The sequence below is a fragment of the Balaenoptera borealis genome (genome assembly GCF_965194805.1).
Source record: "Balaenoptera borealis genome assembly, chromosome: 5".
In the NCBI taxonomy this organism is placed as follows: Eukaryota; Metazoa; Chordata; class Mammalia; order Artiodactyla; family Balaenopteridae; genus Balaenoptera; species Balaenoptera borealis.
This window is the reverse complement of record NC_138862.1, coordinates 83,472,442-83,491,143: the sequence shown is the minus strand read 5'-3', so window position 1 is coordinate 83,491,143 and position 18,702 is coordinate 83,472,442. Positions and strand designations below refer to the sequence as shown.

Below are 18,702 nucleotides of genomic sequence, written 5' to 3'. Positions count from 1 at the left end.
TATTATGAGACTCTAGGTCTTGGTTAAATCCTCTATAAAATGTTGCGTTTTTGTTTTAGGAAGAAATTGATCCATTTAGGATGAGTTCTGGTCTGCTTCCTGTGGGCTGTTAAAAACAAGACAACAGGCCCCAAATGGAGTCACTTATGCTAAGCCCCACGTCACCAAACTGAGACCTAACTATAGTTTCTGCTCTCCCAAAAATGGAATATTAAACAAGTCAATCAGGAATCACCTGATCAGCACTAGTTAGGTAACCTGCCTGATAGACCCCTGCCATCCCCTAAAGGAAAGTAACCTTGTAATAACCAATGCGATTTTCTGCCTAGAATAACTTCCTTGTTCCTGCTCCCTTCTACCTATAAAAGTCTTGCATTTTGTACAGCTCCTTGGAGCTCCTTCTAGTTGCTAGATTGGACGTTGCCCAATTCATGAATCGCTGAATAAAGCCAATAAGGTTTTTTTAATTTACAAAAAAAATCTGCCTTCTTCAAAACTAGATATTGTGGGTTCTGCAAAATAAGGCTCTGATTACAATTAGACCATTTCTTTTCACGTGGCTCTGGATCTTGGCCTTCTAGCAGCCAGGCTGGGGAGAGGGAGGGCTTGGGGCTAGCGTCGAGGGGCACATTCTTGAGGACTAGCTTTCTTGACCAAACAAAATTCACCTGGTTAACTGTAAACAAGTAAAATATAAATAAATCTTGGGAAGCTATTCTCCATTCTTCTTAAGGGGAAAACCCAATTTGTTTTCTCCTGAACACCTAAGGTGATGGTATCAATCCCTCAAACACCTGAGCTTCAAGCCTTCCAGGTACTGACCTTGCTTTTGTACTGCTTTCAGCAGCCAAGAAGTATTAGCAGGAGCTACTCTCTGCAGTGGCTTTGTCAAGAGAGTCCAGCCACACAGGTGCTGGACTTTTTTTTTTTTTTTAAGTATTAACCACTTCCAAATATCTATCTCCCTCCACCCTCCCAAATATATCTACCTCTTGTATCATGTATTTGTATTATTCTGAAGGCACAAAAAACACAGTCAAGGCACAATCAACTAACCATCTGCAAGGAAAAAAAACCCCTGATACGTACTTAACTGCAGTTCTCAGTATGATCTAGTCTTATGACTATTCCCATGTCACTGCATTACCTGTATCATGAGTGGCAACCACAGGGCAGGGAAAAGCATCAAAAAGAGCTTATTCCCGACAGTATTTTGGTAGAGGTAGATGTAGATGTAGATCAAGGTGAGCAAAAGCTGACAGCCTCCTGATAATTCTATGCCTAGGTTTGAATCACTTAAAGACCCAGTAAATTATAACATATATCCATGTTAGGTCCAGGCAGAAGGGACTAGCTCTGAAGGGGAACACTGAAATTTTGGGAGCCCAGAACTAGGCTGTCTACAAAAGGTAAAAATTCATATTTCTTTGAAAAGGTCCCCTGAGTCTCCTCCACTGCCCCCTTTCTTACCAACTTGCCGAAAGGCTGAAGGTGAAAAAAGCCAAGTGCAGTCAGCCCATGTGGCCCATTGGAATAAAGGCAGCAATTAGTTTTGCCACAGCTCCTGACACGGAGGAGGGAAGGGAACCACTTACCTTAAATCTGTCGACAGCAACGGATGCTTCTGAGAGGGACTTTACTGAGAATGGTGTAACTTTCAAAGCAAAAGTCATGGAATTGAAGACAGTCACCACTGTGAAAGCCTGAAAATAGGAAAAGAGAAGAAACTGAGCCTGATGAGGCTATGCGACTAAAGTAACACGACGTCATCAATTTCCTTTCAGGTTTAAGGAGGGCTGTAACTTGACTGTCAAATGTTGGTACGAGTCAGATATATTTCAGATATATATTTTTTAAGGTAGAGTTTTTATGAGACCTCTAATTAAAATTCTCAGTGAATCTGAATCAAACAATGACCTGTATTTTCAGAATTAAACCCACAGTTGTAAAACAACCCGTACACTTGTTTGTGCACTGGGGCTAAATCCCCACTCTTCTACTTCTCAGATTAACCGCATGAATGAAAAAAATCCAAATCTAGTAACAAGAGGACCAGAGCATCTCTATATGTGGTATTTCTAAAACGTCCCCAAGCCCTGAGGGCTCACTGACCTGTGCTGCCGTCAGATCAAAGCCAAGGGTCATGTGAACAGAGAAGGTCACAACACTGGCGATCACCATCACAATGGGAGCCACACCGACGGTGATGCTCTGAAAGTACCCGGCTTTTTCCAACATCCGACGTTCCTCCTCTCGGATTTCTAAGAATAAAAAGCAAGCCAGTTTCTAAAAAGCAAGTCGAAAGAAACCATGGGATATTGCTCCTCTGTCACCAAACAAGACTTGGTAGGTCTTCAGCCACCATTGGTTTTAAAACGACCCTGTAACATCTATGATGCAAAAAACTAGGTCAATATGGCCATCAATTACAATCACAAAAGCTGGCACACAAGCTTGAGGTTTGAAATGGATCAAGTCACAGGAATGAATCTAACAGAAAACAGTCACTACTTCTCAGTACAATGATCATCTTCTGCCTTAGTCTAATTCTTTTTGCAAATTTCTTATGTTTAGAAGGAATGAACAAATTAATCATATCTGCTAGTGGCAGTTTTGTTTGCTTACCTGGTTGTTTATTTCTAGGTTAGGTACTTATAAGAAAGACTATAGGGCTTCCCTGGTGGCGCAGTAGTTGAGAATCTGCCTGCCAATGCAGGGGACACGGGTTCGAGCCCTGGTCTGGGAGGATCCCACATGCCGCGGAGCAACTAGGCCTGTGAGCCACAACCACTGAGCCTGCGCGTCAGGAGCCTGTGCTCCGCAACAAGAGAGGCCGCGATAGTGAAAGGCCCGCACACCGCGATGAAGAGTGGCCCCCGCTCGCCACAACTAGAGAAAGCCCTCGCACAGAAACGAAGACCCAACACAGCCAAAAATAAATAAATAAATAAATAAATAAATAAATAAAATTTTTTAAAAAAGACTATACAACGATAATGGAGAATTAAAAAGGAACTAAGATTTACTAGGGTGCCTACTGTATGTTGGTGCTAGAATAGAGGCTTTCACACAAAAAGCAGTAAGGGTGATTGGAAGAAGATGAGTGAAATACAATTTTTGTAAGCAGAATGATTTTTCTTAAATATTTATAAAACTGACAACCTTATTAACAGAGCAACCATGGAGTACAAAAGACCAGGGAGTAAGAAGTATGACAATAAAGCGGTGAGGTATTTTCAAAAAATTTTCAAACATAAAAGCAATTTTTCTGGGAGACTATGAACTGACCTTTAAAGGAATTACCACTGTCCCAAACACTGGGAAATATATTGAGAGCCAGCTCTCAAGTCATACTTTTAAAAAATTCAACTCATTGCTTTAACATGTATCACATAACTTGCCCAAGTCTATAATGAGCAAGAATGCTCTTTTCAAGCTAAAACACACAGGTAAATATACCAAAGTCAGGGGCTGAAGGATGACTGGAGTCTCAGAAAGAAGATTATAAAACTGAGAAAATTAGAATCTGAGAGCCAGAAGGGACCATCATTGGTGACCCTGCCAACAGGCTTGGCAGATGTCCTATTAGCACCCAATTGTTCCATTCTATTGGCAACAAACTCACTACTTGAAGAAGGAGCCTAATCCACTGCTGGATGTTTCTGACCACTCATAATTAAAAGTTTATGAAGTGGACACCATATTCCTAAAGGTCTGTTTAGTCAACAAACCAAGCAGTGAAAATAAAACAGCTTCCTTGATCTGAACACCGTATTTCTGTTCAACCCAAAACTGCACCAACTTTTAAACTTTTTTTTACTTTTTTATTTTTTGGCCACGCCACGCAGCATGTGGGATCTTAGTTCCCCGACCAGGAACGGAACCCACGTCCCCTGCGGTGGAAGCGTGACGTCTTAACCACTAGACCGCAGGGAAGTCCCCTGAACCAACTTTTTAACTGGATCATATTCAGGTTAGCTCACTGTGAGATTATGGTCAATGAACAGTCATATCTTTTATATTTAAATTAAATTTAAATGTAACTAGGTCTTCTCATTTGAACTCTAAAGTGCCTTTAAATATTTATTTATTTATTTATTTATTTATTTATTTATGGCTGTGCTGGGTCTTCGTTGCTGCGTGGCTTTCTCTAGTTGCAGCGAGCGGGGGCTGCTCTTCGTTGTGGTGCGTGGGCTTCTCATTGCATTGGCTTCTCTTGTTGCAGAGCACGGGTTCTAGCTGTGTGGGCTTCAGTAGTTGTGGCACACAGGCTCAGTAGTTGTGGCTCGTGGGCTCTAGAACGCAGGCTCAGTAGTTGTGGCGCACGGGCTTAGTTGCTCCACAGCATGTGGGATCTCCCTGGACCAGGGCTCGAACCCGTGTCCCCTGCATTGGCAGGCGGATTCTTAACCACTGTGCCACCAGGGAAGTCCCCTAAAGTGCCTTTAAATATATTTTTCTTAAAGTCACCTTTTTTAGGGCCCAAGATTTCAACTTTTGTTGAGATCTTTTGGAATGCCCAGCTAATGTGCTAATTATTCCTCCAAACTTTGTGGCATTTATATACGACATGTTTATGTCTGCACTGAATTTACCGATCAGGATCAGGGCAGGCACTGAGAACCTTGTGACTCAACATAAATCAATTATTTGAAAAGAAACCAAATTAAAACACCCCTGTGAGTTAGTGGCAGAGCGAGGCTCAGAGTCCAGCTGTCCTGACCTCCAGCCTAGCCCTTCTCCCAGCAGTACCCCCAGGGTCTCACACCCACCTACCCGTAGTGCGCATGCACCCACAGAGTGGTGGGGGCAGAAGTGGAGCTCTCAGTGGCCACTTGATACTGTTTTCCGTGATGTCTTCACGGCCAGACCAGAAAATTATGGGCTGGATGAGAGTATAGATAGGGGGCTTTGAAACTGAATAAATTACTCATAACCAGCTGAGTTATCTTAGAAAAAAATCGCAATTTTCTCAGGTCTCAATTTCCTCATTTGTGAGATGAGGTTATGGGTGCCAGTCTCTAAGATCCCTATCAACGTAAAGCTCATAGGCTATTATAAGAACATAAGGTATTATGATCCTATGACATTAGGATTCCCAGTAGCTAATGTGCTCAGGAAGCACAGAAGCCAACATCCTTCTACCATATACACATATGAAGTCTTTAAACTCACTTTGTACACTCTGAGAGAATGCTTTGACCCAGGCATACATTTTAATAAATTTAATGTAGGTGAGGACTTCATTCATCTTCTGGACACGGTCATCTGTGATGGTCACACATTTTCTCCTGAAATATGCAGTGATCCGTGATACAAACATCTGAAAGGAAAAGCGATGTCACGCCAAATCACAGCTTATTCAGAGTTAGAACTGTCTAGTCTTTCTGGGAAATAAATCCACTTAAGATTATTATAAATAAAGTGAGCATCCCGTAGTTGTACTGCTTTTTAATAAAAGTGGTCTATTAAATGATAATCAAATAGTATTTGACTCTTATCGTTTGGAAGAAAGTTAAGACAAGTAAACATCTGTCCTCAGAGTAATCACAGATACCTATGCTACCAGAGGGAAGCGGGAGAGCCATATCAGTTAGTATCACCTTGAGGTGCCGTGACTCAACCTCTCCTGTGTTACCTGGGGGAACCAGGGTTCACCTCCTGACCTCCTTCACTCACACTCCCTCTTTTTAAATCTCACTTAGGAGCTACTGCCTTTATTCAAGTGACATCTGACGTCCTCTGAAGTCAAAACGCTGCCTGTATGGACTGAACACTGTCTAGCTCTTTTTAGACATTTCCAAACCAGGTACCTGCTTTAAGGAAATTTCCAATCAAAGATGTGATACCTCGGTGGTGCCTACTATATATAGCCCAATGGAAGTAACTCATCTGAGGAGAAGCTGCCAAAATACGGTAAGGAGGCTTACTCACCATTGCAGGATAAAAGAGGATAAAAACAGCTGATCCCAGGAAGCCTGTTGGTCCCAGAATAATTACATTATAAATCATGCCCAAGATGGCAATAACAGGTCCTCCAGCCAACAAGCTGCCAACGGCAGCTGCCTCGAACATCCTCTGTCCATCGTTGGAGCACAGGTTGATGAGCTACGAGACACAAAGAGCAGTGAGTGGACACTGTGAGGCCGCAGACACTGCCTGAGGAAGAGGAAGGACAGAACGGGGACCCAAGGGAAGGAAAGAGCTCAGGTTGGGAGCTTTCTCTCTGCCCTGAAGCAGACACCCCTCGCTCACCTCACCCACGGACTTCTCCTTAATGTTCTTCAGCTTAAGGATCTTCTTAAACGCCATGGTCAGGATGGCCCCCCGCAAGCGGACCCCAGTTCGGTAATTCAATGCCCACGTCAGTGCAAGTGACCAAGAGCGCACGATTTCTGTCAGGAGGAGGCCCAGGACTAACAGCAAGCTGTACTGGAGGTCAGACTCTGTGTCCTGGGTGTACTCCAGGAGGTGTTTCACCATGAAGGCCTACAGGGAGAAACACACACCGCAGTCAGCTTCTCCACGGCACTCACACGCCACGCCACAGCTTTATGTTAGGTTAGAAAGAGGAGGCAGCTCCACTGTACAGTGACAGGTGCCTAAGCAGAGAAAGACCTTCTCGGAGGACCAGCTATTGCTGACGGTCCACCTGCAGCTATTTACGCAGAGCAATTTGCAGGAGGTAGGTCTAATTTGAAACTTTCTTCCTTCAGGACACCACCAAAACCCATACTCTTTCTAATGTAACATAAACCTGTCCATGAGCTGAAATTCATTCTCAACACACGGTCATTAAAAAGTATATATTTGACCTTATTCCAGTATCTCCACACAATGATACATTTCTTTACATGAAATTAAGACCCTTTTTTTTTTTTTTTTTTGGATCGTTTCAAACGTGCTTATTTGATAAAAAGGAACAGTGTACCTACAGTTGGACTGGGGAAGAGTGAGAAGTGCATTTGCAAAACATTCCTGAAAATAAACATCAGCAGTTTAATAGTACAGAAGAGAGCAAACAAAGCAAGACTATTCCAAATCCAGAGACCCTCCCAAGGGCCCTCCCACACTCCCCGCTCCCTCCCAAAAACAAAAACATGTTACCTCAGGTAGCACATGTCTAACACCACCTGCAGGGAGGGAAGGCAGCAGCCCCCAAGAACCACCGAGTGCCACCTCCAGCTCTGAGGTCCTGCAACGCCGGAGCACACACTCACACGAGGCACATTCAGCAACAGGATTAAATACCAGGAAGTGGGAGGTAATGTACTTTTATTGAAAATGAAAAAAATAAAAAGTACCATCTTCAAAGAGCATCTCACAGACACTGTACAACAGGAGGAGCATTGCGGTAACATACATGGGAACATACAGAGTCGAGTTATACAGGGCTAGCCAGCCAACAGGTCTGGCCTCGACTGTTGTTTTAACTACACACAGTGGAAATTACAGCATAGAACCAATATCTGTTTCCAGAGTCCGGAGTAGCGCATCAAGCTGACAGCACTTAATCGGTTAGGGCTCCTGAAGTTGCAGTTAGTCTGCAATAGAGGAGATTCTCCAGGAATAAAGACCTTGCTGCTAAGGAAAGAGAATTAAAAAAACAAAAAAACAAAACTGGAAACTCCCCAAAGAGTTGACTCTGCTTAAAATCACTGGTGCTATTGGTTCACTAGGCTGTGAGGAGTGACCTCTGCTCCGGAGGGAATACAAAAATCTAGGCCTCAAGGAAAAACGGGTGGCATCCTTCAGAGTCTTTTCGAGTCCTTGCAGCTAAAGTTGATCTTGCCAAAAATGAAACAAAACAAACCACAACAAAAGAAAGCCAAATCAATCCCCCTCCCCGAAGGAAGAAAATAAAATTTAGGAGAAACCCATTCACCCATCTACACCGATCCTTATAGCAAAGGGTACTTGTAGCTGGAAACCAGCGCTTGAATGACAGACAAAAATGGAGGCCAGAAGCAATTGTCCTGAAGCAGCTAATGCTGAATTCCAGAACCCAGACTCTCTCTGGGTAAATCGGTATTTCTTGTTTTTCCTGAGAGGAAATTAATATCAGATGTCAACTAGATCCTAAGAGATTCCCACCAATCAGATTTATGTCAAGTGTCAGTAAATAACCTGATCAAATAAATAGGAGATTTCAGATTCCAAGAACTATTGCATCCCATCTCTCCCCTCCCTCGGATTTTTAGGTTTTATATCCATTGCTTGGGTCACCACTGCATACAGCTGGGTTGTTGGTTTACTAGCAAGAAGATTGGCTTCTTTTCCAGTATGCAATCCAAAATGTGGAACTGAGTCACTGAGTGGCAGGGTCAAAACCCCATTTTCCTCACGTGAAGCAACTCAGTAAGATGGCGGTGCAGTAAAGCATTTTCTCACACACCTCGGCACTGACGGAGCAGTCTCCAAAGGAAGGCGTGAAAGGACAGCAGGTTGTAGTTTGGGGTTCCTTCCTTCCCATACCTTTATTGTGCCATTTTTCAGCACCAGGTAATAGCATTAGTACCTCCCAGAGAGGAGGAGCAGGGGGAAGGTAAAAGACAAAATGAATGCTTACACTATGCAAAACTTTCAAAGGGGAGGGAAAAGAGGAAACAGCAGATTAAAGAATTTCCAACACATAGGGGGTTTTTAAAAAACAATTACATTTCAAACCATTTTGTATGGAACAAAGAAAAAAAAAGGTTTTCATGAAAAATCTAACCAAAATTTCGTTTTAAAAGGTTACAAATTAATCATTTAAATTTAAACAAACTGGGAGATAACTCGAGATTGTCAGCATAGTTGTCTGGCTGTGGAAAGCATTCCCAGTGAATAAACATTACCTTACCTGAACTCTTGGCGAGAGATTCTGCCCAGCTTGACTCTCTCATTCTGACCGCAGAATACAGCCATCCTGAAAATTCTAAAGAACAGCTTCTGTCACTGGTTCCACTACAGAGACACTCCCCCCAAATCCAGATCCTGACAGCATCAAGCAAGCTGCAGCTGGAGAGAGGTTGGAAGGGTGGGAAACTTACCTCTCTAGAGGCTTTTCACTGTCCTTTCCCCAAAAGGCCCGTGAGCAGAGTTAGCATTCACCAAGAGATAGCACTGCAGGAGGGAGCCGTCTCTTGCAGATCTACAGGGCGGATGCTAATTCTTTACACACAGATCATAGGTCAGGCCTGGTCTTTTAAAACTGTTTTAATCCAAGAAGGCCACAAATCATCTCTGCAAGTTTAGCAATTTGGTCACTCATCGTAGGTCAGGACCACACCCTTAGAGATTCTGGCTCTCCATTAACACTATGGTGACCCTTGGACACCGTGCGCACAGGGCACTGGTCCACTGGCATCACTGAAACCTTAGATCACCTTGATCATTAATGTCCAGCCCCAGCTGGCCAGCAGTTAAAAAACAAAACAGAACACAGTCACTTGATCGTGTTTTATTTGCTCTGCATATGGCTACCAAGGTTCAGTGAGACCTGAGGGGAGATTAAAAAAATATATGGTATCTGGGGAGTCAGATCTTACGTAGATTTCTGTAAGAACAGACTAAGCCAGTTTGAGAGCCTTGCCATATGAGAAAACGTGCAAAAATCTAAAATGGATGTTCTTCCAGAGGATTCAAATCCACAGGTGGAAGGTATGCTCATTGCTAATACTAATCTCAAACCCGATCCTTCAAATTTCCAATTAAAAAGAAATTTGTCAGAATTAGAGCTCCAAAACAAGAAGTTTTCATTGCTTACAATTTGAAACCTTTTTTTTATTAATTAGAGACACTGTGGATGGGACCATTGCTTTCTTGATTGTTCTAGGGGAAAATCTCCCAAAATAACACAGGCCTTAAGGTGCTCTTCCTCAAGAGGGTGGAGAAAAGGAAAAGCGTGCTGCTGTTTTCCTCTTAAAGGAAGGCTCTCAGCTTTCCCTGGCATCTAGAAGAGTTTACTAGAGATTAGTATTCCAGTGCGCTGTGCCTTAAAAGAGAGATAAAGGAATATGCAGATGCTCAAGTGAGTGACTGTAAGGCCCCCAAGCTGAACAAGCATAAGAAACTTTTTTTCCCAAGTGAAAAATTAAAATCCCAACAATCTGTGGAATTTTGGGGGGGAGGTGGGAGGAGCCAATTAAATTCTTGCATTGGCCAAATGGAATCAAGGAAGCCTGTATACCGTGCTACCCAGCTGAAAGAATTCTTCCAAAGATCAGAGCAGCCACCAGCCCTGTAGTGAAACAATGACAGAAGCTCTTCTTGGGGGAAGCTGGTCCTATGAAAACGTTTGCCATTTTGGTCAGTGACATGATATTCAGTTACATGGTCCCTCTTACTTAAAACTTATACAAAAATATGTTAGTTGGTCAATTAATAAGAAACCCAATACCAGAAAAGTAGTGTTCTCTGCTTCAGAAAAGAGATCAAAACTTTTAAAAGGCATCAGACATTAAAAACAAAAACAAACGAACAAACAAACAAAAAAACATAACAGAAAAACTGCAAATTACTTTTACCTAATCACCATGCACCTTAGGCCCATACTTACCAAAACCATGAACCTCCAGCTTACCCACACACGGAAAACGCACAGAATAAGGAGTACTACGGCTCCGATGCCTCAAGGCAAATATGTAGAGAATAGATTTAATCAAAGTCTCAAGTGTAAGGCAGCACAGCAGGTGTAAGAAACAGGCGTCCAGAAAACAGCGTGACCGTCACTCTTCTCCCCTACTCTGCTTCAGCAACGCTAGGAAAACCAGGGCTGCCACCCCAACACCTGCCACACGGTTTACACTGTAAACCAGAACTTGAAATGGACTTCAGGTTAGCCTCTAAGAACCTCAACAGTCGTCCAGCTTCTTGAGGGCTCATGTGCCACAGAACCGTCAAACATGTGACAACTCTGCCCCCAGACCTTCAGTGTGTCACCAGCACCAACGCAACAGCCTACGCCACACAACACTGCTCACGGCACTGTGAGACACCGTTCCCGAACCAGGACTGTCATTTCGTGTCGATACGCGGCAAAGCAGCGCGGCCCTGGGCAGACCTGGAGTCATTCAGCTTCACCCCCACCCCAGGGAAGCAAGCCAGGTCCGCTTCTCCTCCGGCAACGCGGCCCCCTCCTCCTTCCAGTTCTCACAAACCACCATTCACCCCAACATCAACTGCGCCCTTGCAAAAGACCTGGAGGCATCTCTAAGGCTGCTAACTAGCCCAAAGGTGAGGGTGACCCCTGCAACAGAACAAGAAGGTTACAGCTGGCCGTGGCTGGGGCCCTGGAGACTGTCAGGAAGGATGGTTAGGACTTACTGGTCCACTGAAGCCAGCCAGCTGCGTGATCATCAGGCACACGATGGAGAGGATGAGCCTGGTGCGGCAGAAGGTCCACACAACCCTCCGGAGGGAAGCAGCGTCTGGCCCAACTTCATGCAGCTCTTCTTGCCACAGTCTCTCTAGTCTTAACAAGGGCACATGTCCTCCGTCACACATCTCCCCAGGGAATACGCACACCGCCCCACCCAGCCTCCCTCCTGCCACCATTCACACCAGTCTCTCCTTTCAAGTTATGTACAGTGTTCACCTTCTGGGGAAGAAAGACCTTTCCTGGGTAACTACATATTTACCCTGTATAGGGAGCCTCTCAGGATTCAGAAAATGATGAGAACGAAAGTCTTTCCTTCCACCCAGAAAAATTATCCCTGAATAGAATCTGCCTGTGGATAAGAACTTCCTTCCTCAAGGGTCCCCAACCCTTTCTGAAGGATCCTGTGGTAAAATGTAGAGTCGTAACTAGATTTTAATCATGACAATCGGCTACCACAAAAATGTATTCTGTCACAAGGCAGCAACATAATCTCCCTGCAGACTCAGGAAGAGAAGCGGGGCTGAGAGAGAGAGAGAAAGCCCGTGGTTAAAACAGGATTAAAGATGATATAGGAGATAAAGCAGAAGAGCAAAGGGAAAGTCACCCCCAGGCTACCCTCCCTCCATAGGATAGCTCAGATCCTAAAAGGACACAGAGCTCTGGACTTTACACTGCCGGACCCACACTCCTAGCTCAGGCCCTACACAACCAGTATGTGGGAGATGAGGGTGGATCAGAGACGCCTACCTTCTACAGTTCACCTCGGAAGACTCGTACTTGGACAAAGACCACACGTCCTCCGTTGAGAGCTCCCCCTTCTTGTGGGCTATGCGAGCCAGAGGAGAAAGCCAAGAAAAAGTCATACAGGAGAAGAGCCCAGCATTGTCCACTGGGTGCTGGTGTCTGAGGAGAGAAAACCCAAAGCACAAAATTGTCAACGCACGTGGAGAGGCTAGCCAACACTTACCATACAATGTTTAGTATACAGAACTCCTGGCTAAACCCAGGTTTTCTCCAAATAGTCTAATCTTAGCCCGAATTTTTTTTGGTGCTTCACAGCCAAGCCACTAACCAGCAGAACCTCTTACTTGGAAGTGGTCCGGATGGGCTTCAGAGCACTTAAGCTATGATGGTACTTTCCCTTGGGATGTTCCTCATCCAGGATTCTGAGCTGAGAATGCATGGAGGCATCCAGGGAAAGGCCCTCAGCTCGGGCTGCTGCTTCCAAGGCATCTTGGCAATCCAACTGTTTCAACAGATAGGGAGGGAAGGCAAAAGCACAATTAATGAACATTAGAAAAACAGAGAGTACCAAATCTGCCTGACATAACAGCTCAAACTGCAAACCAGATTCATCTTACCCAAGAAATCCCAAGGGTCAGGAGGTCAAACACTAACTTGTAGGACATGAACTTGCTAAGGAACATTAAACCAGATACTTAAAATGTCTAAACTAATAGACTTCATTTTTTTGAGCACTTTCAGAAAAATTGAGCAGAAAGTACAGAGAGTTCCCATATACCTCCTCACCTCCCCCCGTTTCCTCCATAATTAACATCTTGCATGAGTGTGCTACATTTGTCACAACTGACAGCCCAATACTGATATATTATCACTAACTAAAGTCCACAGTTTACAGCAGGATTCACTCATTGTGTTGTATATCTTAAAATTTATATTTTTATCACCAAAATGTTTTATCTTTCATTTCCCAATATAGACTGAGAGTCAATTACTACACTACTAACTGCAAATTCTATTGCCCATTTTCTATGGTAAAAACTTCACAATCCCCCCCCCCCCATTATCAGCCCTGTCATGCAGAAAAAGCCAGGATGCACACATGCCTCCTCTCTCTCTCTTATCAGCAACAGGGAGAGCAGAAGGGGGGCTCTCACCCTGGCTGCCCTGCTAAAGAGCTCCTACCCAGACTTCTGCAGCATGAAGCAGAGAGTCTCATGGGTGGAAATACAAAGTTATACATATTTACTATAAAGTTTATAAGTACCAATTAATCATATTAACAAAAATGTGTATAATTAAAAGTCTGACTGTGGCAGAAGAGGGTGGGCCAAAAATCTGGACACATCTACGCCCGTTTACTCTAAAAGTAACCCAAAGTCACTTAATTTTTTAAAAAAGTTTATTGACGTATAGTTGATTTACAATGTTGTGTTAATTTTTGCTGTACAGCAAAGTGATTCAGTTATACATATATATATATGTGTATATATATATATATGTGTGTGTATATATATATATATATATATATATATATATATATATATTCTTTTTCATATTCTTTTCCATTATGGTTTATCCCAGGATATTGAATATAGTTCCCTGTGCTATACAGTAGGATCTTGTTGTTTATCAACCAAAGTTACTTTTGCAGTTACTGTTGCAGAAACATAAGCATTCTTTTCCTCAAGTAAGGATTATAAGGACCTTATGCTTTTCTCACATTCTCACAAATATTTCCAGTAATTATTGTGAACTAGCAAGAAAGAATAGATCCCCAGATCAAGAAAAAGTTAAGTGGTGCAGCACCTAACACACTGTGCCTCACACAAAGTGGAGTCTCTATTTTGACACACCACCTCTTTAACACACAAAACAGAGGCAACTCAAATATTAAGGATTTGTGCCTGGTGGTCACCTGCATGCCTATGTGGCTCTCTCCTCAAATACAATAGCTTTAGTTCACAGCATACTTATGAATCTTCAGATAAGTCACTGCTTAGTATCAAGAAAGTACACAGAAACTGGGAAGCATTTTTTCCCTTTTGTCAAAGGCAAGGCAAACTTCAAAACAAAGTCTACCTTCAAGGGAATAACAACAAAACGTGACAAAGGAGTCAACACCAAGAAAAGAATGAAGTCATATAAAGTCCTCAGGTATAAGGTGAACACTTATTTATGGCACCTAAAAATGAACTTAAGTCTACTGAGATTCAAGTACACAACAAAGGTTTTTTTGTTTTGTTTTGTTTTGTTTACATAATATTTATTTAACCTTTAAGCTGCCCATAACCACAAGGGGAAGAAAAGAAAACAATTAGATTGAGAAAGCAGAAAGACACACTAAAAATACAAACATACTCTCTGTAAGGGAGGAGAAACTGAGAATACGTACAGAGTAGGTACAGAAGGTGACAAGGACCAGCCTTATTTGGATGTTCTAAGCTTCAAAAGAAGACAAAAATTAAATAATACCACTTCAAGTACACACTGGATAGCTGCCCTAAATGAACTATATGCTGGGTCACAAGGCAAACCATAACACATTTCAAAAGACTGATATCACAGTGTATGTACTCTGACCACGAGGGAATTCAATTAGAAGTCAGTAACAGAGATAACATGAAAATCTCCAAATATCTAAAAATTGCAACACACTTCTAAATAATACGAGTTAAAGAAGACATCAAGTCAAAATTAGTATATATATTCTGAGCTAAATGATAAGAAATTGTAACACATCAAAATCTGTGGGATGCAGCTAAAGTGGAGTACAGAGAGAAATTGTGAAGGCTTTCAAAGCATGTATTAGAGAAGAACAAAGAGTGAAACATCAATGCTCTAAGGTAGGGGTTGGCAACATTTTCTGTAAAGGTCCAAATAGTAAATATTTTAGGCTTTGTGGGCCAAAAGACAAAACAGAGGATATTATGTAGGTACTTATGTTACAAAAGAAAACAAATTTCTACAAAATATTTATTGCCAAAATTCAAAATATAGTAATACTAATTGAGTACAATTTTTTTGGTGGTACAGGTCTACTAATGAGAAGAATGAAATTCTTTTATGAGGCAATAACATTTCACTTAACTGGGGTTTAAAATCGTTTTCCCTTGGTTACATTTCTTTATACTAATGATGAAATATCAGAAAGGGAATGCAAACAAATTGTCCCTTTTAAAATCACATCAAAAAAATAAAATACTTAGGAATAAACCTCACCAAGGAGGTGAAAGACTTATATACTGAGAACTACAAAACATTAATAAAGGAAAATGAAGATGATTCAAAGAAATGGAAAGATATCCCATGCTCTTGGATTGGAAGAATTAATATTGTTAAAATGGCCAGACTACCCAGAGCAATCTACAGATTTAATGTGATCCCTATCAAATTATCCATGACATTTTTCACACAATTAGAACAAATAACCCTAAAATGTGTATGTAACCATAAAAGACCTAGAATTGCCAAAGCAATCCTCAGGAAAAAGAACAAAAGAGGAAGCATAACCCTTCCAGACTTCAGACAATACTACAAAGCTACAGTAATCAAAACAGTGTGGTATTGGCACAAAGACAGACATACACATCAATGGAACAGAACAGAGAGCCCAGAAATAAACACATACACCTATGGTCAATTAATCTTTGACAAAGGAGACAAGAATATACAATGGGGAAAAGACAGTCTCTTCAGCAAGTAGTGTTGGGAAAGTTGGACAGCCACATGTAAATCAATGAAATTAGAACACACCCTCACACCATACACAAAAATAAACTCAAAATGGCTTAAAGACTTAAATGTAAGACAAGACACCATAAAACTCCTAGAAGGGAACATAGGCAAAACATTTTCTGACATAAATCGTACAAATGTTTTCTTAAGTCAGTCATCCAAGGCAATAGAATTGATAGCAAAAATAAACAAATGGGACCTAATCAAACTTATAAGCTTTTGCACAACAAAGGAAACCATAAACAAAATGAAAAGACAACCTATGGACTGGGAGAAAATATTTGCAAATGATGCGACCGACAAGGGCTTAATTTCCAAAATATACAAACAACTCATACAATTCAATAACAAAAAAACAAACAACCCAACTGAAAAATGGGCAGAAGATCTAAATAGACAATTCTCCAAAGAAGACATACAGGTGGCCAATAGGCACATGAAAAGATGCTCATCATCACTAATTATTAGAGAAATGCAAATCAAAACTATTGTACAATGAATTATCATCTCACACCTGTAAAAATGGCCATGATTAAAAAGTCTACAAATAATAAATACTGGAGAGAGTGTGGAGAAAAGGGAACCCTCTTATACTGTTGGTGGGAATGTAAATTGGTGCAGCCACAATGGAAAACAGTATGGAGGTTCCTCAAAACACTAAAAATAGAGTTGCCATATGATCCAGCAATCCCACTCCTGCGCATACACCCACACAAAACTATAATTCAAAAAGATACATGCATCCCAGTGTTCATAGCAGCACTATTCACAATAGCCAAGACATGAAAGCAACCTAAATGTCAATCGACAGATGAATGGATAAAGAAGATGTGGTATATATACCCAATGGAATATTATTCAGTCATTAAAAAGAATGAAATAATGCCATTTGCAGCAACATGGATGGACCTGGAGATTATCATACTAAGTGAAGTAAGTCAGAAAGAAAAAGACAAATACCATATGATATCACTTATATGTAGAAACTAAAATATGACAAATTAACTTATTTACAAAACAGAAACAGCCTCACAGACATAGAGAACAGACTTGCGGTTGCCAAGGCGGGAGAGGGGAGGAATGGATTGGGAGTTTGGGGTTAGCAGATGTAAACTGTTATATACAGGATGGCTAAACAACAAGGTCTTATTGTATAGCACAGAGAACTACATTCAATATCCTGTGATAAACCATATGAAAAGAATACGAAAAAGAATATATATGTAAAACTGAGTTATTTTGCTGTACAGCAGAAATTAACACAACATTGTAAATCGACTATGCTTCAATAAAATTTTTAAAAATTGTTTTCCCTTTTCATCAAAATTGATTGTAAATTTTCATCTGTTAATGCTGATTTGTAACGAGATTTTATAATTTCATCTTTGAAAACCTCTTTTCACACAGATAGGTACAGCCAAGTACTGAATCAATCCATGAGTATATGATTTTAGTTGAGCGTACTTATCTCCTGGTAGGCATCATAGGATTCTATTAGATTATCCTCTTGACATTTGCCTTTATCATATCATTACATTGCAGATTTGTCACTTCCAATTCAAAGTTAGGTGGAAGTCACTGAATGGCAAAATTAAATGGACTTTTTTTGTGTGTGTGGCAAAATACATACAATATAAAAATTGCCATTTTTACCATTTTTAAGTGTACCATTCATGGGCATTACTTATATTCACAATGTTACGCAACAATCGTCACTATCTCTTTTTTTTCAATAAATTTATTTATTTATTTATGGCTGCGTTGGGTCTTCGTTGCTGCACGTGGGCTTTCTCTAGTTGCGGCGAGAGAGGGCTACTCTTCGTTGCGGTGCTCAGGGATATACATCGTTGCGGTGCGCGGGCTTCTCATTGCAGTGGCTTCTCTTGTTGTGGAGCACAGGCTCTAGGCACGCGGGCTTCAGTAGTTGTGGTATGCGGGTTCAGTAGTTGTGGCTCACGGGCTCTAGAGCACAGCCTCAGTAGTCGTGGCACACGGGCTTAGTTGCTCTGCGGCATGTGGGATCTTCCCAGACCAGGGATGGAACCCGTGTCCCCTGCATTGGCAGGCAGATTCTTAACCACTGTGCCACCAAGGAAGTCCCTCATCACTACCTATTTCTAAAATGAATGGATCTTTTCAATTAATCTACCACAAAGGAGGCAAGAATATACAATGGAGAAAAGAGTCTCTTCAATAAATGGTGCTGGGAAAACTGGGCAGCTACACGTAAAAGAATAAAATTAGAACATTTTCTCACACCATATACAAAAATAAACTAAAAAATGGATTAAAGATCTAAATGTAAGACCAGAAACCATAAAACTCCTAAAAGAAAACATAGGCAGAACACTCTTTGACATAAATTGTAGCAATATTTTCTTGGATCTGTCTCCTAAGGCAAAGGAAACAAAAGCACAAATAAACAAATGGGACCTCATTAAACCTAAAAGCTTTCTCACAGCAAAGGAAACCATCAACAAACTGAAAAGACAATCTACTGAATGGGAGAAAATATTTGCAAATGATATGACCAATATGAGGTTAATATCCAAAATATATAAACCGCTCATACAACTCAGTATCAAAAAAAACAAACAACCCAATTAAAAAACAGGCAGAAGACCTGAATAGACATTTTTCCAAAGAAGACATACAGATGGACAATAGGCATGTGAAAAGATGCTCAACATTGCTAATCATCAGAGAAGTGTAAATGAAAACCACAATCAATTATCACCTCACACCTGTAAGAATGGCTATCATCAAAAAGACCACAAATAACATTAGTTGGCAAGGATGTGGAGAAAAGGGAACCCTGTACACTGCTGGTGATAACGTAAATTGGTGCAGCCACTATGGAA

General features: G+C 41.5%; 1 protein-coding gene across 13 annotated transcripts in view; it reads right to left on the bottom strand.

The window, feature by feature from the left end:
* ABCC5 (ATP binding cassette subfamily C member 5) overlaps positions 1-18,702 on the bottom strand; it is a 200,400-nt gene that overhangs the window by 48,163 nt on the left and 133,535 nt on the right. For 8 of the 13 annotated variants that reach the window (XM_082393859.1, XM_082393856.1, XM_082393855.1 and 5 more), the window contains 8 exons: positions 12,451-12,608; positions 12,110-12,265; positions 11,308-11,455; positions 6,256-6,489; positions 5,935-6,108; positions 5,176-5,323; positions 2,113-2,261; positions 1,596-1,703 (listed from right to left, as the gene is read on the bottom strand). In XM_082393859.1, the coding sequence (XP_082249985.1) occupies positions 1,596-1,703; positions 2,113-2,261; positions 5,176-5,323; positions 5,935-6,108; positions 6,256-6,489; positions 11,308-11,455; positions 12,110-12,265; positions 12,451-12,608 (1,275 nt within the window). Of the gene's footprint in view, positions 1-1,595; positions 1,704-2,112; positions 2,262-5,175; positions 5,324-5,934; positions 6,109-6,255; positions 6,490-6,935; positions 11,286-11,307; positions 11,456-12,109; positions 12,266-12,450; positions 12,609-18,702 lie in introns of those variants that run through there. The other 5 variants (XM_082393853.1, XM_082393850.1, XM_082393861.1 and 2 more) reach the window with 4 other exon arrangements.